General features: G+C 36.3%; 2 protein-coding genes across 10 annotated transcripts in view; one reads left to right on the top strand and one right to left on the bottom strand.

Annotated features, from left to right (window-relative positions):
* LOC134376958 (intraflagellar transport-associated protein-like) overlaps positions 1-16,801 on the bottom strand; it is a 62,338-nt gene extending 45,537 nt beyond the window's left edge. The window contains exons 1-4 of one of the 9 annotated variants that reach the window (XM_063095553.1): positions 16,680-16,801; positions 14,978-15,073; positions 13,458-13,529; positions 1,376-1,531 (exon numbers count right to left, since the gene is read on the bottom strand). In XM_063095553.1, coding sequence (XP_062951623.1) covers positions 1,376-1,508 — 133 coding nt within the window. In that variant the 5' untranslated portion in view covers positions 1,509-1,531; positions 13,458-13,529; positions 14,978-15,073; positions 16,680-16,801. The other 8 variants (XM_063095548.1, XM_063095552.1, XM_063095549.1 and 5 more) reach the window with 8 other exon arrangements.
* A 356-nt stretch (positions 16,802-17,157) lies between these two features.
* On the top strand, positions 17,158-18,741 carry LOC134375673 (V(D)J recombination-activating protein 2). The gene has a single exon (XM_063094331.1). The coding sequence runs from the start codon at positions 17,158-17,160 to the stop codon at positions 18,739-18,741; it is 1,584 nt and encodes a 527-aa protein (XP_062950401.1).
* The last annotated feature ends 3,400 nt before the right edge of the window (positions 18,742-22,141 follow it).

The following is a 22,141-nucleotide window of genomic DNA, read 5'->3' as shown; positions in this document are numbered from 1 at the left end:
AAAATTAAAGTCCACATTTTTCATTGTAAACAAAACAGATATACACGATATTCTATTTTGCATAATAAAAGTAGGTAAGAATCACTTTTCCTTTTGTTCATTATAACTACCTTTCTTTTACATTTGTTTAGGATACATGAATCATGACTTAAAATCATGAAGTTGTGTATTTTAAGAGTATCAGGAGTATCATAAACTTGGTGATTACAAAACTCTCTGTTCTCAACCTTGGGTACACATTAGAATCACCAAGGAGCTTTTAAAAAATACTAATTCCTTGGCTCCAGCTGAGCTTTGGAGTGGGCTTTGATATCAATATGTTCTCAAAGCTCCTCAGGTGAGTCTAACGCCAGGTAAAGAACCAATTGTTTCACAAACGTGGACCGATGACCCACAAAGGACCAAGGTCAAGAGCAAACTGATGGCAATGTGAAGCAGAACCTAGGATGAAGATTAAACCCAGCTGCCTACAGGAGCCACTGAAGTGAATAAAGCAGACCGTATGCACACATTTTTAGGCTGTGTGAGTGCCAGAGAGCATGACAAACTAGGGAGCTCACAGGGTAAGGGCTCCTGAGCTCTAGCGGATATTGCCATGAGGGAAATAACAGATAACAGATCTTCTCACTTGACCCGGAAAAAAACACAAATCAAGATTTTCATGTAAAATGATCCAACTTTAAATGTTGCCTCAATTAATAAACAACAACATCGTATGAGGCAAACAAAACACATAACGAAAAATGCAAGCTGGATTTCACATTTGGTTTCACCAACATGTCTAAAGGGTTGTTTCCAACCTACAGAAACTGCAGCAGCAGCATGACAACAACAATATCCAGCACTCAGCAAGTATCATGTGTTAGCCACTATGCTAAGAGTTTTACATGGATTATCTCAATCAGCTTTCCTCAGCCATTGAGGAAGGTACTATTATTATCCCCCCTTTACTCAATAACACCCCACCTAAGGTCACATAGCCAGTAAGTGGTGATGCCAGGATCCAAATGCGTGCAGCGTTAACTCCACAGCCTATACTATGCTGAATTTCCTAAGTTTTAAGTATACTTTTAACAACCTCCATTCTGTGCACTTGCCTTTCTTCACAAATAATATGAAGGGATTACATTAAATGATTTCTCAGGTCATTTGTTGTTATCAAATTCAGAGGCCCTGACTCCATAACAATTCTTGGATGTATAAAGGCACTGACATTTATATGCATCTGTTGTAAATGCCCTACTAAGAACCACCTAATCAAAAGAATGGAATGAATGTTCATTAAATATTCTTTCTGAAAAGGCAGCAAAGACATAAACTTATAATAAAATTCTTTATCTCTACGGCTGTAGAAAGTTTTACTCCTCCGTTTTACCTTTAGAAAGATGAGTAAAAGTGCCCAGAAATTCTTCATATGTTTGCTCATGACAATTAACAAACTTATCCAAGACTTCTTCGATTAATCGATCTTCATCCATTATCTTCAATCCTGATATTTGGGCAAGCATTCCTATTCACGAGGTCACTTTACCTATGAGACAAGGAAAACACCAGCTAGAAAGAGTCATGTAGTACCAACCGCTCTTAAAATGCTCTGGATGGGCTATGGCCAAAAGGACAGATCAAGATAGTTACCAGAGCAATGAACTCTAGTTCAAAAGAGATCCGAGTTTTATTGATATCTTTGCTGTTGAATTGTTAACTATCACAATTTTATTTTTTGCTTCAGTTTCCTCATTATCATCGTCTTAATTCACAAGAATATCATCACCCAATTACACAATTAGAAATTCAAAGTCTTTCAAGGCAAGAGGAACTTCAAAGTTCAACAATTATAGCTAATGTTTATTTGTGACTTATTTGGCACTTGCTATGTACCAGATGCTGTTCTTTTTTTTTTTTTTGACCGGTAAGGAGATCGCAACCCTCGGCACGGTGTCATCCGCACCACGCTCAGCCAGTGAGCGCATCGGCCATCCTTATATAGGATCCGAACCCGCAGCCTCAGCACTACCAGTGCCGCACTTTCCCAAGTGAGACACAGGGCCCGCCCCCAGATGCTGTTCTAAGCACTATGTCCTGTTAATTATCATGACAATCCTAGCTAAGGTCACAGAGCCAGTAGGTAGAAGTGCCAGTTCTAGAAGTTTGATCCTAGAACCCATGTCCTTAAGCACATTACTATGCCTCACTCTACCCACTGTGTGACATAACCCTCCCCACCCATACGATTGCCGGCAAACCACTGACTTGCCTGTGCTTTTTAACATCCAGGAACTGGGAATGCTGAATATTCTAGAAAAGCTTCTGGACAGATCTATTAAAAAGTACTAAAATTGAGCCTAAATCTGTCTCCCTGTGCCCTATCCCAACATGTCCCTGAGCCCCTGAGGTTGTACAAAATAATTTCAATCTTTCTTTTACATGACATCCTTTCAAATATCTGAACAAGGGCATAACATTCTTTCTCAAACTTCTCATTTCATTCATTGAAACAAATTCCTTTTTCAAAACCCAGCTGAGAATTCAGTTTCTCTCTGAAGGCTTTGCCCTCCCGTCTCCCACGACCACAGGAAGAGTTAATCATAATTCCTCTGTGCTGCCTCTGTACTAAATGTCTACCATTAACGTTTATCACGCTGTGGAAACGGTGTGGACATTTCTGTGTCCTCTGCTAGACTCAGAGCCCATGAAAAGCAGAGTCTACAGCTTCTCATCTTTGTATCGCAAATGCCTAATAGCTCAGGATGTCACATAGAGCTGGTCAATCAATACTGAGCTAAAATATTTCTGTCAAATATTGCTAGAAGATGGCAAACTGCTCAGCTAAACTTACCTAATTACTTCACCTGTGCCTCATATAACATGGTTTCAAGTCCTTTAAAACTCCTTAAAATCTGCCTGGAAAAGACTGCACATTGTCCAAATCTCTTTAAAATATGCCAATCAGAACTGAAGACAGGACTCCAGATACAGCCATATAGGGTGAGATTTGACTAACTCTCGCCTAAATATTCTAAATATTGCACTCGTGCTACAGAGCTGAAGATCACATGTGCATTGCTGGTGGCTGCTTCACACTGTTATTTAGCACACTGCATTTGCCTGTCAGCTAAGACACAACGCCTCAGTCCTTGCACACTGTGAACTTTGTCTTCCCTTATGATATTTTGTCTTGTTAAACTCCATTCGATCTGTATTAAATATTTTTCTTACGTAGTTTTGAGAAAACTGACTATCAACAGAAAACAGAGGAGTAATCACTACCTCAGTAGCCAGTGTAACACAAGGGGAACAATAAAAAGGAAAGATTCCCATCCAATATTGTATAATAGGAAGAAACAGCACTAAGCTACCTTCTATCTTTCTGAAACAGAGTAAAAATCTGTTATCTCTTATTTTTTCTCCCACTTTCCATTTATTCATTTTAAAAATACAAATAACACGGTGTTTTAAGATAGAAATGTAAAATTAAAGACACTCAATGATCTCCTGATCCTGTCAATCCCACCTATCAGAGGTAAACTCTGCTAAGAATTTAGTAAATATATTTCTAAATCTTCCTTTATAATGTTTATAGAGAATGACAGAATTTTTTTTAAAATGGGACTGTATTGTATCCGTTATTCTTTGTAACTTTAATTTTAAAAGTTATTATGGACATATCATGACTTTAGTATATACAGATCTAGCCTGTTCTTTCGAACAGCTATACAGTCACAGCCTAGGTCTGCCACTTACTAACTGTGTAACATGGGACAAGTTACTTGACCTCTCTGGACCTCAGTTTCCCCTCATCTATAAAAAGGGATTATAATAGTACAAGTCTATATTTCCTTAACCTCAATTCCAAAATACCAAAAAGCTCAGAAAACAACAAAAATGTTTTCATAAGATGATGCCCAAATACATTTAATGGCAAGGCCTGAACATGAGAGTATTTCTGGCTTTTATTTCTTCTACTCAGTGTTACTATTCATATGTTTCCCTTTAGAAATACTAATAGGCTTGCATATGAGGTGCTTTCCAAGACCCATTGTGGCGATTTCATGTAATATATCGCATATGCACTCATTACCTAAACTCCAAAAACTTCTGAATCCTGAAACACATCTGACCCCAAGCGTTTTAAATAAAAAATTGCGAAGCTATACGTACTTCACAGGATTGCTATGAGGATTAAATGAATATAGATGGCACCTCAAGAAATGTTAGCCATGATGATGATGATGATGATGGGTTACTCTTAGAAGTCCTTTGCCTACTCAAAGACCTGTTATACTTTGACCACTCTACTTATGTTACCTAAGGATAAATCAAGATAATTCCGCATGCATCGCAACCCCAGATCATTTTATCTGGGGTTGTGGAGGACTAAGTAAAAATTAAAAGTGTAGCTGAATACCAATTTAAAATGAAAGAAACTGTTTCTGGCCATTTGTACCAGAAAAATTAGATATGAAAAAAGATATCAGTTATGGCTTATGCAAATTTATCTATAACACTGCCAGGCTTCAGCAATGCAAAGCTTAGTAAATTATGCTTGCAGTACCTAGATAATAACTAATGATAAATAAACTCAAGGGTCGCTATTATTTCACTATCAGTAGAACATGTACTTAATTACAAGAATTTCAACATCAACCTGCTTTTCCCCAGAATTGGAGCCCAGCAAAATTCCAACAATGCATTATTTCACTCTCTTTCTCAAACCATCTGTGGTAATCTATATTAGTGAACAAATACCAAACAGAAGCAGCCAGGTTGGGGTTTCTATTGCTGCAAATGTTTTCTCATGGAAGCTTTAAGAGTGATAATAGAGATTCCTTTAGACTTCCTTTCCAATTCTCAAACTGGTATGTTTTAAGTATTTCCCCTTAAAAGATCTCAGTAGTACTAAAGGCAAGTAATTAACAGGCTTTACACAGCACAAATTCAAAATTCTTCAAGCCCTTTAATTTTATTCATGTGGTTATTACAATCTCATGTTTTTATTGACTTTTTAAAATTTGGGAATATCCATTTTCACAGACTGTCATTATTTGAAGAGCTTAACAATATCCATCTTCAAATTCACAACTTCATCTATAAAAATACAAATAATCTAATGTTAAAAGTCCCCAGAGACTGACAGAGCAGATAATCATTTACCAGTCAGTCAAGTGGTTTATGCAAATCCTAGTGGTTTTCTAGAAGGAAGCAATGCATTTGCAGTTACTATTCAAATACTTTTGTTTTTATCATGAAGTATTTTTCTGAAAGAAAAAGAGAGAGAGAGACACTTTCCTGGATAACAGGAGTCTTTGTTTTGGTTTGGTTTTTATGTTTTCATGCTTTGAGCTCCACATGAAAGACCCAGAACATATTGTGATGATATGTAAATGTATATATATCACAAAGTAACACTTTCACAATCATAGCCTACAGAAGGAAATGCAGGGAGCATGCATTGCTCTGCTTGGACTACTAAATTTCACTCGAAGACCACAGGCTCGGTTAAGAACAGGATTCTCTTGTTACTGAGTCACTGAGAGAGAGTCAGAAAAATCACATCATCTCCCTGAAGTCCTGTTTTCTACTATCAAATAATGAAACTAACCACCACCTAAGCTAATTGATATTATGTGCTCTCTGAAAGGATAGTATTATAAAATATGGTATATGAAATTATCAGCACTGACTTAGAATATCTTTAATGTTTATCTTCAGATCCCTAGTTAATGAACTTACCCAAACAAAATGCAATTCTCTGAGACAAGAGTGGTGAAACTTTAAGAAGCAAATCACCATAAGCTAGTCTTCTCTCAAAGTGCATTGACTGCTTTTTTTAACAGCACAGAAGATTATATGTCTGCAACATACAGGTTTTTAAAAAATTGTGAGGTTTACCACTTCTACTTGAAAAAACTAATAACACATTTTTAAAGAGTCATGCAGGATATATCAAAAACCACTTTCTTAAATTTTTAAAGCTCTGCTCAAATAAGAATCTACGACTGTGCTGAAAGGTAAGACGGGATATTATCAAAATAATTCACCTTGCCTAAGCAAATGAAACCATCAACCTGGGTACTTCACAAGATGGGTGTCATTTTATATTTGTGCAAATGGTCAAATGTCCAAAAGACAAAATTAGACTCTAACTGCACAGATTTGATATGACTGCACAGAAATGACAGCAAAGACCTGGTGTGAACTGGTTTCTTCTTCCTTGCCTGAACTACAACAATTTTGCATTCTCTAATTTTGTGTGTGTGTGTGTGTCTTTCAGATCACATTAAGAGGACGGAAAGAAATTCAATGACAGAAATTCAGACTCTCTGAGAGAAAGCTGAAGTTTTTACAGTCTGATCATAGAGAATAAATGAATGAATATGGGAAAGAAACTTCAGGTGGGGTTTTTGTCAACTAATGATAAACAATATATGTGGTTCTCATATCATAAACAGCAATGAGATGCACATGATTATGAACTTTAAGGCATGCATGAAACCAGCAGAAAATTAATCACATAGCAGCAGGCTCACCCTGGATGAGTGTATAAATGCCTCCAACTACATTCTGTACCGCAATAATATACAAAACACCTTGAGGCTTAGCATATACATATGCCATTACTTTAGAGACCTACCAATACAAACAAGAAAACAAAGGAAGAGACAAAAGAAATAAAGATGAAGTCAGAAATATAAAATAAAACATATCTTGAAAACTTAATAAGTACCTTGACTCCTCTGCTGTTTTTTATCAGGATGAGATAAAAACAGCATCAAACAATACACTGTACTTCAAGTTACAAACTTCTACCAATAAGCCTCACCACCAAAAAATTTGATGGCATAAGCATCTAGATTTCTATATACAATCCTCTGAAATGAATATTAAAGGAAGTATTTGGGGGGAGGTGGAAAGGCTTTGCAATTACTGTTGACCACAAAGCCTCAGAAGAGAAATGTATTGTCATCCACATAGAGGCCTTAGAAGAAGGTATGTCTTAACAGTTATACATTTTTCTTTGACAAAATCTCACTTTAAGGAAAAGAGAAAGAGAACACATCCATACAAAAAACTTCATGTAATTTAAAAATGTGAGTTCAGTACATGCTTACCATGAATATAGATATCACAAATGCTGTCTTAACAAACACAGATCTAGTTCCTTCCCTAAAGAGGTTTATAACTGACATATTCTATACAGGACTCCATTTTTATAAGAGGAATGACTCTGATGAAAAACTGCATGATTATTTTTAAATTAGAGCAATATAGAATTGAGAGAAAGTATGTTAAAATGAAGGAAATAGGAATAAGAAAAAAATATATCAAGGCAAAATGGCAGATTTTATAAAGGAAACATAAAAAACACAGAAAATCTTTAGGACCTAAAACTAGGCAAAGAGTTCTTAGACTTGACACCAAAAGCGTGGTCCATAGGCAGTACTATTGATAAATTGAACCTCATAAAAATTAAAAATTTTGCTTCTGCAAAAGACCCTGTTAAGAAGATGAAAAGAAAAATTACAGACTGGAAGAAAATATTTATAAATCACATACCCAACAAATGACTAGTATCTAGAATATACAAAATTTAACATATATATCTCAAAACTCAACATTGAAAACTCCAATTAAAAAAGGACGAAAGACATGCAGACATTTCACCAAAGAAGATATATAAATGGCAAATAATCTCAAGAAAAGATGTTCAATATCACTAGCCACTAGAGAAATGCAAACTAAAACCACAATGACATACCACTACACGCCCATCAGATTGGCTAAAATGAAAAACAGTGATAACATCAAATGCTGGCAAGGATGGAGAGAAACTAGATAACTTATATGTTGCTGGTAGCCATATAAAATGATTCAGCCACTCTGGAAAATAGCTTGGTAGTTCCTTTCAAAACTAAAAATGGACTTACCATACAAACTAGCAATTGTACTCTTGGGCAATTATCCCAGAGAAATAAAGACTTACTTTCATGCAAGAACTTGTATACAAATGTTCATAGCAGCTTTATTCGTAAAAGTCAAAAATTGGAAACAACCTAAATGTCCTTTAATTGGTGAATGGTTAAACAAACTATGGTATATCCACATCCAGGAGTACTACTAAGCAATAAAAAGGAGCAAACTATTGATTTATTCAGTAACTTGGAAGACTCTCAACGAAATTATGCTCAGTGAAAAAAGCCAACCTTTTGGCTACATACATACCACATGATTCCATTTACTCATGAAATAACATAATTATAGAGATAGGGAACAGATTAATGGTTGCTGATGTTAGGGATGGGGAAGGGGATGGGATGGCTATCAAGGAATAACATTAGACTCATAGGGGTGGTAGAGCTGAGTATCTTGACTGTGGTGGTGGTAATGCAAGGCTACACATGTAATATAATTGGGCTATACATACACACAAATGAGTGTATATATAACTGGTAAAATCTGAATAAGCTCTGTGGATTGTGCCAATATCAATTTACCAATTTTTATATTATACTATAGTTATGCAAGATGTTAACACTGAAGAAGGCTAGACCAAGGATGCATGGGACCTCCCTGTACATGTTTTTGTAACCTCTTGTGACTCTATAACTATTTCAAAAGTAAACATTTAATAGAGGGGAGAGGGGAGCAGAGAAAAAAAGGTAAGCCAATTAAGGCAAAAGAGATTTAGAAAAAAAAAATTAAATTAAGCCTTTCTGTTCATCAGCAGATTGTATAAAATCAATTTTATTTCCCCAAAATATATTCTTCCTCCCAGCTATTTAAATCAATCCAGAAATGTCTGCATTGACTCACTCAACTAAGTATTAAACTGTTTCCAATTACATAGTTACTAATTCCATTAAACAAATAAAAATGCAAACAGTTAAGCATTTGAACTTCCTCTCCCACTCACTCCCTATCATTTTTAAAAACAGATTAACTGTATACATGGAATCTGTAGGGTATATTCATAAGACAAATCTCAGAAAATCCATTGTTTTTGAAATCAGGAAGACTGTCTCTTCAATATCATTTTGTTTCTTTATCTGCTTTTCTAAAAAATTTAGAGTTGTGTGTAATCACATGTAAACACCCTACCTTCACCCCCCAACAAAACTCACTAACCAACCTCTAGCCTAGTACATTTATAGGAAAAATTTACCATACACATATTTCAACAATGTTCAGAACTGATGGACTAGCATCAGAAATGTTATTAACTACATTACTGAGTTATGGACAATAACGTGAGTGTTTTGGTGAATGTTGTTTTCAAGGTCCCTGATAAGGCTGTGAATCCACAAGGCAGTAGGGTTTCTGAGTCAACTTTTACAAATCTATAATCATGCAATAATATTTCAATCATAAAAGATTTATTAGTTCAAATGTAATTCCACCTTCACATGAGATACAATGTCATTAATGCTTATTTTATCTGTACTGTATAAGAACTATGACACAAAGGCATCCACTCTTAATTAAACTTATCCCCTTCTCTCCAACTTCCTGAGCCTGTCAGCCACCTGCACAGTGCACACAGCACTTTTACAATACCAGGAAGCCTACTTCAAAGCAAAACCCACACAGCTGGTTAGGAGCAGGTGTAGACCAACTGAATTAAATCAACTCTGCCTGTAGAAATTCATTTCTAAGTGTTTCAAAATGCAAGATCTTGCAAATAAAATCGACCTTTTCGTTTGGTGTTCTCTTAAACAAAATAAGATTTTAGAGATATGTTTCCCAGCTATTTTTAATTCTAAATTCCTATGACTGTGGAATAATATGTTTTAAGAGATAACACAGTGACTTCCCAGCTTCCCATTTCTCTTAACACGTTATTTGCAATTTTGCCTCAATGTACAGAACATAACATATACACACACATACAAATAAATAATTTACTTCTGCCAACATGGTTCCTATACTCAAAAGTAAAAATTAAGAATCACAAATTCCCTCCTTCTCCAAAACTAAAATTTTAAGTAAACTTTTTCGAGCACAATATTGCAAAACTCCTCTGAAATTTTTCTTCATTTTTTTTTAAAGCCGACAATCCACCTTAAATCACAGAGCATGGAACTTCTATAGGAAGTTCCAATTAATTCTATTTAATTCAGTTGGCCATATTTAATTAATTGCTTTAAATAAAAAATGTAAAGTCACTTGTCATATTCTTCTCCTGACAATTCATCATACTAAATGTAGATTGATTGCTTCCTTCTATACATTTCCTTTTCCTTCCCCTTTTCTCTTCTTTGCATTTCAGTTGTGGCTCCTATTGTGGAATCCATTCAACAAGCCAAACATCTCCCTTTCCAATACTATTTATATTATTTCTTTAAAAGTCAGCCACTTGTTAAGAGACTAATAATTACCTATGCATATCCTAATGCTATGAAAAGTTGCCACTGATCTTATTTCAAACACTTGTTAATTTATTGAGCGACAATGTAGTTTAAGTTGTTTCTCCATTTATAAAATGAGGATGGAAGTGCTTGAGAGGTATACTGCATTTCTTGAAACACACTGTCTTAAGTTCACAAAACAGTGTTTCTCCTCTGCATCCCCCCTCCTAAGGCTGTGTTACCCTTATCAAGTTATTTAACTTTTCTGGGCTTCAGTAGTTTGAATGTAAAAACAAAGGGTCCAGGTTTGAAGTTGTCTTCCATCTTCATTTTTCCAGTTATGTTGCCATTTCTGTCCAATTACTATGTCAGTACATCATGTTACTAAGTCTTTTACCTCTCCTGTGAAATAAAGCTTATTTTATTCTGTAATTACACTATCTTGTATTCTTTGATTGTCTACTGTATTTTCTTTAAGAACAGATAAATCGATATATTCTACTAGGAGTTTGAATTTGATTCTGCCTAAAGGGTTAAGAATGGGCTGAGTAACTTATAATTGTGATGTCTTGATGAACTTTTAAGAACTTTTAAGAAAGGTTGCATGTGGGAAGAATGGAAGGCACAATCAAAAGTTGCTTTATCCTATTAGCATGTATGTTCTTTATGGGCAACACCTGTGTCTGTGATTTTTTTTTTTTCTAAATTCTCTATTTTATAAATGGAGAAACAATTTAAACTACATTGTTACTCAATGAGTTAACGAGTGTTTGAAATAAGGTCAGTGGCAACTTTTTACAGCATTAGGATAGGCATAGAATTCATACATATACTATCTTATATTAGTTTTTTGTGCTGAGAACTTTGGTAGATCAGGGACCTTGGCTGGGATCACTGCAAGTCTAATGCTCTCCTAGTGGTGTGGCAAGGACTCAGAGTTTTAGAACCCATTTCCAAATGCATTATCAATTTCCACTCTCTTTAGGAGACAACTAACCCAATCAGTAACTAATTGTTATACTACAAATTGCCTGTCTTTTGATGTTGGTAAAACCCTTACCTAAATCTACCCATGGCTTATTTTACCTTTCTTATTTTGTATTTACCATGGAGATATCCAATACATCAACTTTACCAGAGCTGTAAATTAACGTTGCTGTAATTTCAAGTATTATAATCATTGTATAACACCATAAATAGATGAGGGAAATAATCCAATATCCTTTTGCAGACAAACAAAAAATCATCATGGAAGTAACTGGAAGAGATGATACTTTTTCAAAAGATGGATTAACATTTCAAACGACGAGAACCAACCAAGCAACTGAGCTATACATTTGTTTTTTAAAAAAAAGTCAACTCTGAAAATATATCCTAAAATTTTGCAAAAAAAAAATTAATCACTTATACAAATATATTTATAGCATCATCATCATTAGGTAAGATTTATAGTGTACACGCTACATACCAGACATTTTATATCCATTAATCCTTACAGCAAGGTAGGTATTGTCCCCATTTTATTGTACTTTTTTATGATATTCTTAAAAGTTTTTAAATTGTAGAAAATAACACATGTACAGAAAAGTGCATAAAACATCGATGTCCAGGCTAACAAATTATTATAAAGTACGTACCAATGTCTCACATTAAGTGTCATCCCCATTTTAGAGAAAAGAAAACTGAAGCTCAAAAAGGACTCTCAGCTAGTCAGTGGCGGAGCTGAGACTCAAACCTATATTGCCTACCTGTGATCAGTACATTCTATCATCTAAGCACATGGATACTGAGTAAATGACCAATAGCAGTGAGAGGTTAGGTGAATTATATTACATTTACTAAATGGAATTTTATGCAACTATTGAAAATTATAAAGGTGGTTTTTACTATCAAGGTCATTGTGGAATTTTAATATCTTCCTTGGCTGAGGACTTTACATACATTACCTCATTTACTCTTTTCCCAACAATCTTTTGAACTAAATATTTCTATTATCCCCATTTCAGAGATGGAGAAGCAAAAGCTGAAAGGTTAAGATGACTCCACCTGGAAAAATGGCAGAGCTGGCAGAGCAAAGCAGGTCACCTTGACCCCAAAGCCCATTTTCTTAATCATTACACTGTTAATGTTTCTTAATCATTACAATATTACACAGTAGCTGCCTGACATAAAGTTGGTAGAGGACCTCCAATAACTTGAACTACTTCCTCTGAGCCTTGCATTAGAGAAAATGAGACCACAGAAGAGCAATTCAAAGTTAAAATTACTAACACTGATGTTAGTGGTTTCTGCTTTAGGACAAATAATTTCCCACTTGATTTACAATAGTATTTAATTAAACCATAGTAATTATATTCATTCTTTTCCATTTTTCTAAAATGTTTTTAATTTTAATCAATCAGGTTTCAACCAGATTTTTTTGTGTGTCTTTAAAAATATATAGTAAATTGTGTGTTTCTATTGTTGCTACTAATGAAATAGTTAAATCTTGAGATTACCCCCTGGTGGGTATCTCCCTCAACCATCTAAAGCAAAGAGGAAAAAAAAGGTCACAGTCAGTTACTCCCAGTTAGATCAGCGTTCATTAGAACATCTGTAGGCACACATACACACTCTCTTTACTGTCAGCCTTCTGCTTACCAGAGTCACAGCAGGAAGTCAGTGAATCTTCCCCAAGTGCTGACATTTAATACCTGGGTTAGCGGCAAAGATTCAGAGAGGGGTGAGAAGCCCCTCTGGCCTTCAGGTAGGTCCAAAACCTTCATTTCTACCAAAGCTAAAAGATGGGAGCCTATGTTTATAAACATTAAGGGAATTGGATGATACCATACTTTGGCAGCACATCAGTTACAAGTGCACTGGGTATCTAGATGGGGAAGGGATGATGTAGAATTTTGAAAATGTGGGGCTTTCTGTTCTCTGGCTGCTGCAAGAATTTAATTCCTATGCCTTCAGAGCACTATCATTAAACTTAGCATATCTTCTGTGGCATAAGTGTAGGAAGAAAGATCTAATCCTGGTTTTACTGTCAGCAAAAAATCAAATACTGTATGCCTAAAATCTTTTTAACCATGCAAGATAATATTAATTCACGCACTAAATGCCTGCAGTTACCTGTGATTCTGGAGCAATGAAGAAACAGGGGCAACACTGATCAGTAAGATTTAATACTTCAGAGAACAGCATCTTCGGAAAGAAAAAAAAAGTCAGTTCAGACACAGGAAACTACAAACCCAGACCTCTCACACAATTAGACCTCTTACACCATTAGACCTCTCACACAATTAGACCTCTTACACCATTAGGCCTCTCCTGCTACTTAACTATGCCCTGGCTTCAGAGTGAATAAATGAAAATGTCTCTGCTGAGGATTGTCAATATGAGGTTGGAAAAAACATATGTTTATGGGTCCTGTATTTGTCTTTTAAAAAAAATCTTTAATATGTTGACTTTGAAACTCCCCTCAGTTGAAGAACAATGTCTCATTTTCTTTACTCTGCCTGTTTTTATCTAGCCTATTTTAAGAAAAGCACTTCGGTAGGTTATTTTAGATCTGGTATAATTTTTTTAAAAAACTAAGATGTGACTAGCATAGTCATATTAAAACCATGGAGGAGATACAATATTCTACTCCAGTAAAAGCATGTTCAAGTCAGTAAAGCAAAATTTCGAAAACCAAATAAATATAGCAAAATAATGTAAAAACACTTTCAATGTTCCTGTTTATTCTTTAAATGTATAAATCATTTGGCTAAAATGAGTAATCTAAAAATTAAAGATACACACATTTGGACTGTGTTACAAGAGGAGGTAACTCATCTCAGTAATAATAAACTTTACCACTGTTTTTAGGGCCCTGAAATTATGAAGTGAGCCCAGAGCATAGCACCAAAGGGAGAACAGGTCAAAAACCCTATTTCAAAAATCTTTAGAGACCTGGACTTAGATTCAAAAATGGACAATATTCCTCATGTTTTGCTCATGAAAATGTTTCTGTTTAATCTATAATAATCATGTTTTCACTTATGAAAAGCAAAAATCCCCATAACAACCTTAAGATGAAGCTAATGGGCTACAGTGAAAACGTTATTTTAAAAGCTTGCTGTTTAAAAGCAGCATTCTTGGAAAACCCCTTTGAATCTGGAACCCATGACCCCTGTATGGCTTGCTTCATACCCCCAAAACAGTCTTCATGGGTGTTTGCAGTAAGCAGGCTTTGGCTTTGGTGCTCCCTCCACCCAAAATGGGACAACTCTCTGAGAATAATCACTCATCACCCTGAGTGTAATCACCAATTGTTTTCATTTACTGAACTGAGGATCAACAATAGTTCTTTTTAGTTCCCTTGGATAGCATTCTTAGTTGCTCAGATGCCTTCTCTTACATATACTTGGATAGGATATGAATAAATAAAACAATTGTCCAGGTTATTTCATAACCAAGGCAAGTTGCTGAATCTACAAACCACCATGGTCTGAGAAAGAGAAAGGCTTGCTTTCTTAACTTTGGTAATAATCCTTTTCAGTTACCATTATCTTACTTGTTTTAATAACATATAAGATGATTATTAAAAGATCACACCTTGAGAACTTCCCCAAGAAAACTAAAAATCATAAATACAAGATATTATTTACCAATTAATTACATCTGCTCCACAGAAGTGCTTCAAGGCCAAAAACCCCACCAACATCTCATCAGAGTGGCATTAGATTCTAAATGGTCCAAGGAACCTTTGCAGGAGTGATAAAAACAAATTATAGTATCAACTAATATTCATTGAGTACTTATGTGCCAGGCATTGTATTATACGATTTATATATGTTAGCCCATTTATTTCTCAAAACAACCCAATGAATAGGTAATAATATCATCCCCATTCTGCAGATAAAAAAGAACAGAGAGAAAATAACTTGCCCAAGGTGGTTACAAAGCAACTAAGTGTTAGAGCCTGGACCTGGATTTAGAGAATCCAAATTTAGAGCCTGCAAATTTACTAAGGGTTAGAGGAAGGGTGACAAGAATAATAAAATATCTCCTGTTAATTACACTAAATTTACTACCAGCACCTTCTTCATATATATGTATATATACAATTTTTATTAGTTCAGAGTTTTTCCATCTAAACCCTCTGACCAGATTCTCAGATCCTAAAGGCCCTTCTAGTCATCTTCAATATTATAAATATCAGCTGCCATTCCTGGCAGGTTATTGTGTACTACCAACTCTACTTTTGCTAAGTATAAGAATATTCATGATAATAACTATCATTTACTGTGTGAAAAGCCCTGTTCCAGGTGCTTTACATGTATTAAATTACTAATCATAACTGACAACCTATTATTAACCCATTTTACAGATGAGGAAACTGAAGCACAGAGAAGTTAAATAACTTGCCCAAAGCCATATAGTTAGCAAGTGACAGAGCCAGGATTTGAATCTAGCCAGAGTCTATACTCTTAGCCACTGTTTTATACTGCTTTAGAAGTATATCAACAATTTACTCTTGAAAGTCAAGGGATCTGTACTATTGTGTTTCCTTTAACATTTGGTGCCTAAAACTTCACTCTCAAAACAGGGAGTGTATTTCCTATCTCTCTACGGCAGATAATAATAATAAAATTAAAATGTATCAAGCTTACTTCATCTGGCAAACACCCTTTTTGTTATAATACAGATACATAATCCTGAATAATTCTAGTACCTCTTTGCTTAGTGCCGGCTACTACAGAATTACTAAAGAATTACCTCAAAGTGACTGAGCTGGAAAGAGATCCGAAATAACAGCCACTAACTATTTTCCCAGAAGGGGAGAGGGAAAATGTGTTTAGGAACTTTCTTTTCCCTAAAAGAACCCCAAAAACAGGAGTAAGCTCAATAAAGAAAACAAAAGGCCTTTAAACTGGCACTCGCTGACGTCTAACAATTGTATTTCCAATACTAATTGGTGAAAATCACTAACAGGCGATTTCTCCCCGGCATTCTAGGTATTCAGAGACTCATCTTTTGGTTCTGTAAAATAGTCACAGCTTTTGTAACCTCGGTGCCCCCTTCAATCCCCTGCCACAGCAACCCAAGAATCCTCAGAGATGCAATTATAAGCCAAGCTCCAAAGCGTCCAGGGAGGAGTCCATAAAGACACCTCCGTCGTGGCGTCTTCGGACTGCGGTCTCCAGGTTACCACTCCCTGGCCAGAAGCAGGCTGCTTCCCGTGAGGTCACCTGTTTAAGAATCCCCGGCCGGGATTCCGGCAATACCCGGGAAGGGGTTTGCCCGACACCCTCCCGGAGCTGCAGCCTTCCGTAAACCGGATGTTGAGTCTGTGTCAGCATCTCTCACCTCCCATTCCCTAGTCTTCCGCCTTGGCTCCCATCTAGTCACTTCGCACTTTTGGTGTCTGTTTTCAGAGGGACATCCTAGGAGTTTCTTCTCCTGGCGCAACAGAGACAAATTATCGTAGCTACACATCCCCATAGAGAACGGTTTCCTGGAAAATGTAGTTCTTTCGGCTGACGAGTGGTGAGGCTTTAAGGAAAAAAAAGGACTACAATTCCCAGAAATCTAAGGGAGGGCAGTCCGTGTCTAAAACATGTCCCAGTGGTTTGTATTGTATTAAACAAGAAGGTTCTGTGGCTCTTTGCTTACCAGACTCCCTGGCTTTTGCTCATTCGGTCCCACTACAAACTTTTAGAAGAACTTTTTAATATGCTTTTTACACGTGAGGGAACCTAAACACAGTGATTTATATGACGAGATAATCTAAGTTATTTTATTTTGTAATTCTTTCAGATAAAAGATCTACCCACAATCAGAAAATATGTCACTGCAGATGATAACAGTCAATAATAACATAGCCTTAATTCAACCGGGCTTTTCATTGATGAATTTTGATGGGCAAGTTTTCTTCTTTGGCCAAAAAGGCTGGCCCAGGAGATCCTGCCCTACTGGAGTTTTTCATTTTGATGTAAAGCATAACAATCTCAGACTGAAGCCTGCAGCTTTCTCTAAGGATTCCTGTTACCTTCCTCCTCTTCGCTACCCAGCCACTTGTACATTCAAAAGCAGCTTGGAGTCTGATAAGCAGCAGTATATCATCCATGGAGGAAAAACACCAAACAATGAGCTTTCAGATAAGATTTATGTCATGTCTGTTGTTTGCAAGAACAACAAAAAAGTTACTTTTCAGTGCACGGAGAAAGACTTGGTAGGAGACGTTCCTGAAGCCAGATATGGTCATTCCATTGATGTGGTGTATAGTCGAGGGAAAAGTATGGGTGTTCTCTTTGGAGGACGGTCTTACATGCCTCCTACCCAAAGAACCACAGAAAAATGGAATAGTGTAGCTGACTGCCTGCCTCATGTTTTCCTGGTGGATTTTGAATTTGGGTGTGCTACGTCATACATTCTTCCAGAACTTCAAGATGGGCTATCTTTTCATGTCTCCATTGCCAGGAATGATACCATTTATATTTTAGGAGGACATTCACTTGCCAACAACATCCGCCCTGCCAATCTATACAGAATAAGGGTTGATCTCCCCCTGGGTAGCCCAGCTGTGAATTGCACTGTCTTGCCAGGGGGAATCTCTGTCTCTAGTGGAATCCTAACTCAAACTAATAATGACGAATTTGTTATTGTTGGTGGCTATCAGCATGAAAATCAAAAAAGAATGGTCTGCAACATCATCTGTTTAGAGGACAATAAGATAGAAATCCGTGAGATGGAGACCCCAGATTGGACCCCAGATATTAAGCACAGCAAGATATGGTTTGGAAGCAACATGGGAAATGGAATTGTTTTTCTTGGCATACCGGGAGACAACAAACAGGCTGTTTCAGAAGCATTCTATTTCTATATGTTGAAATGCACTGAAGATGATGTGAATGAAAATCAGAAAACATTTACAAACAGTCAGACATCAACAGATGATCCAGGGGACTCGACTCCCTTTGAAGACTCAGAAGAATTTTGTTTCAGTACAGAAGCAAATAGTTTTGATGGCAATGATGAATTTGACACCTATAATGAAGATGATGAGGAAGATGAGTCTGAGACAGGCTACTGGATTACTTGCTGCCCTACTTGTGATGTGGATATCAACACTTGGGTACCATTCTATTCAACTGAGCTCAACAAACCTGCCATGATCTACTGCTCTCATGGAGATGGGCACTGGGTCCATGCCCAGTGCATGGATCTGGCAGAACGCACGCTCATCCATCTGTCAGAAGGAAGCAACAAGTATTATTGCAATGAGCATGTGGAAATAGCAAGAGCACTACAAACTCCCAAAAGAGTCCTACCCTTAAAAAAGCCTCCAATGAAATCCCTCCGCAAAAAAGGTTCTGGGAAAATCTTGACTCCTGCCAAGAAATCCTTTCTTAGAAGATTGTTTGATTAGTTTTGCAAAAGCCTTTAAGAATCAAATGCATTCTATTTTTAAACCTATTTTTTAAAATCATAACAATGATAAGAATTATATATCTATTTTCGTTTGTTGGAAATACTTATGTTTTCTTTTAGTTACATGAATTGAGTGCTGGGAAAAAGTGTTTTAATGCGATATTAAATACTAGAAGCTATACATTTTGAAAATATTTTACTCAAAGATATCTTAAATGAGAATTTCTGTTCTGAATTTTTTCATTCAAGAAATCTTAAATATAGAAGCAGTCATAACAGTCAAGATATGATTATATCCCTAATATGATTTTTGGTAACAAATAACCTATAGAGTAGTTAAGACAGATTTAACCAATAAAGAAACTAACACCCAAATGAATTAAATTAATTATTTTGTGCAGTTTAACAATTTGGTAGTTGGCCAAAAATTAAAACCGAGATCAATTGTATCCCACACAAGGGACTCTTTAAGCAGCCCCTTGGATTAGGCCCATGATCAGAGCAAGTTATATATAAACAAAACTATCTCTAGGATAGTTTCTTCAAGGATCCCACCTCTCCATTATATCGTGCACAAATGATGAGCCAAAGTCAGTCGCTTGAACCAATTATTTGAGAAAGTTTTCATGAAAAACTGAAGCCTATTGCTACTTAGCACTCTGGAAAAAAAGGAGATGAGTAAGAATACGCTAAGAAAGGGCCACCAAATAAATCTCATGGAGAATAATAATATTATTTCCCCAAATCATTAAAGTTTTAAGAATCTTATGAAGTTAACAGGCAGGAAATTTTAAATGGGGTAAAAAGAAATGTGTGCGTGTGTGTGTGTGTGTCTAGTTAACGTGGAGTTTGCAGCCAGTGAATTATTACAACATCAGTGAACTTGCTAAAGTCCAATTAGGCACTTGCTAGAATGAAAGCAGTTAAAAGAACTGTTCATTTTGAGGCTTCAAGACCTCAGTTTATAACTAGATGACCTGAGAAACAAATGTCTTCCCTCCTGGAGTATTTTTCTGGGAAAGCATTTTACCTTACCCTGAGAGTTTCAGCAATAGCCTCTTATACTTCATTCTTCACTCAGAGTCTATGTGTGTAAAGTCCTATTACCATGTTTAGGGGAAAGATGAACCACATAGGAGATGAAACTCTGGAGCACAAGTTCTTCTGCTAGTAGTACAATGTCCTAGACGCTGAAGTTAACTTGGATAAACTAAATCATGTTCACTCTGTTTCAATTATGTTGCTTGATGAATATTCCTTTTGAACAAATGATTGTACCATTATTTTGATTTTTTTGTTGTTTCTATCACTTATATAAGAATAATAAAATACAAAAAATGTCTTGTTTATATTGATTTATTCAAATTATTAACATTCATGTTTACCCAAATAAAAGCAAAATTGAACTGTTTGAGTTTCTCAGGATCACTCTATTTTGATTTCTTTTCTACTTGTTAGTAGAAAGCAGTGTAAGTTGGGCCGGCCCTGTGGCTCACTCGGAAGAGTGCGGCGCTGGTAGCGCCAACGCCGCAGGTTCGGATCCTATATAGGGATGGCCGGTGCAGTCACTGGTTGAGCGTGGTGCAGACAACACCATGCCAAGGGTTGCGATCCCCTTACTGGTCAAAAAAAAAAATGAAAGCAGTGTAAGTTGGAGCTAAAATATCCTTTACAGAATCCAAAAGAGAGATTTTCCCCAAGGAATGTATGTATTCCTTTATCTTGATTTATCTACAGTGACTCATTGGCAAAAGAATAATTGTCCCATATTTGTTTTGTAGTCAATGAGCTTACAATATAATAATCTAAGAGATTCTAGCCTGAATCACTGAGTTCTACAGGCAAACTTAGATCTCACCAGCACAGCTGTTTTTGTTGTGTTTGTGGGTGTTTCAAGAGCAAGTGGTTTGGTTTTACTGACCATGTATTTGAGTAAAAATAGGTTTGTTTAAGTCATCTCACCAATGAGTCCATCAGATGTAACTTTAAGATAATGAGGCTGTTTTCTAATAAACATACACAAACATTCAAATAAGCCACATCAGAAGAGTGCACACTTATTTCAGCGATATTTCCTTTGCCTAAAACATTTCAGAGGTTCATATTTCAATCACTTTCAGAATCTATGGTTCACTTTTTTGAAAACGTTCAACAGCTGCCCTTCCTCCATTAGAGATGGATTTAATTTCTGGAAGCACACAAAGTTATTCAAAGCCTAACAGGGTATAACTCTTCGTATTACATTACCACTTTAAGTCAAAAAACAAAATGCTAGTACAAGCTAAAAAAATGGATTTTCTGATATGGCTCATTAATAAGTTCTAAAAGTAAATCCTGAAATTGTTTGCACAAGAGTGCAAGAGTAATATCTAGAGTATTATCAAAAAATAAATATATGGCTTCCCAAGGTGATCACTTTAAGGGACTATACCCATCTACAAGTACAGGTTAGTTCAATGTGTTAGGGGAAGAGAAAGCATAATTAAAGAGGAATAGTTAGTCTGAAGGCCCTGGGGCAAGATGAAGCTTGTAATATTTGAGGAACTAAAAGAAGATCAGTCTGGTCATAACATGGTCGACATGCAGGGTGTGCGTAGCATGTGCCTGGAGAGGAAGGCAGAGGTCAGGGACCCCAATTTTTCATCAGCAAAATAAAATCACATCCTGCTCCACCTGTAAGGGTCAAACAAGTTATTATAAACTGAAAAGTCGTATCTGAACATATTCTGTTATTTGTGTGTTCAAAAAGTGATTTCACCACACTCTACCACTGTAAAATAAATTCAGATGCTCTGGTAAAAATTATTTAAGACGATGGTGTTTGCGATTTGCCAGAGATTTTGTGATGATAAACATTTGTAACGAATTACAAATTCCAAGTGACAAATACAGAATTTAGAACAGACGTCATCGAAGACCACTAGAACTAATAGAGTGAGAACTTACTCACTGCTACCCCGCCTCCCCAAGCACTAATCCATTCATGAGGGATCTTCCCCCGTGCCTCAGACAGCTCCCAACACTGCCACATTGGGGATCAGCTTTCCACATGAGTTCTGGGAGGACAATACATCCAAACTCCATCAACCATATAGATGGATAAAACAAAATACATGATGTTTGGTGAAAAGATGTATCCTTCATTTAGCATAGTATGAATGGTCCATTTTGATCTGTGCCCTTCTGGCTCACCTCTCAGTTTCACTACTCTCTTCACACTCTGTTCACAATCTCCAAAAATGCCAGACTGATAACTCTTCTAGGGAGCACCCCCAGGTGTTTCAGAATCCAGGATTTGAGCAACCCATTCCTTTGCAACTCCTGCTAATTCCCTAGTTCATCTAGCCCATTCCTATCCAGTCTTTATATCCCAGTTCAGATATTTCCTCCCCAAGGAA

Source organism: Cynocephalus volans, chromosome 4 (assembly GCF_027409185.1).
Source record: "Cynocephalus volans isolate mCynVol1 chromosome 4, mCynVol1.pri, whole genome shotgun sequence".
Lineage (NCBI taxonomy): Eukaryota > Metazoa > Chordata > Mammalia > Dermoptera > Cynocephalidae > Cynocephalus > Cynocephalus volans.
Note: the sequence above shows the minus strand (reverse complement) of the source record. Positions and strands in the feature narration are given on the sequence as shown.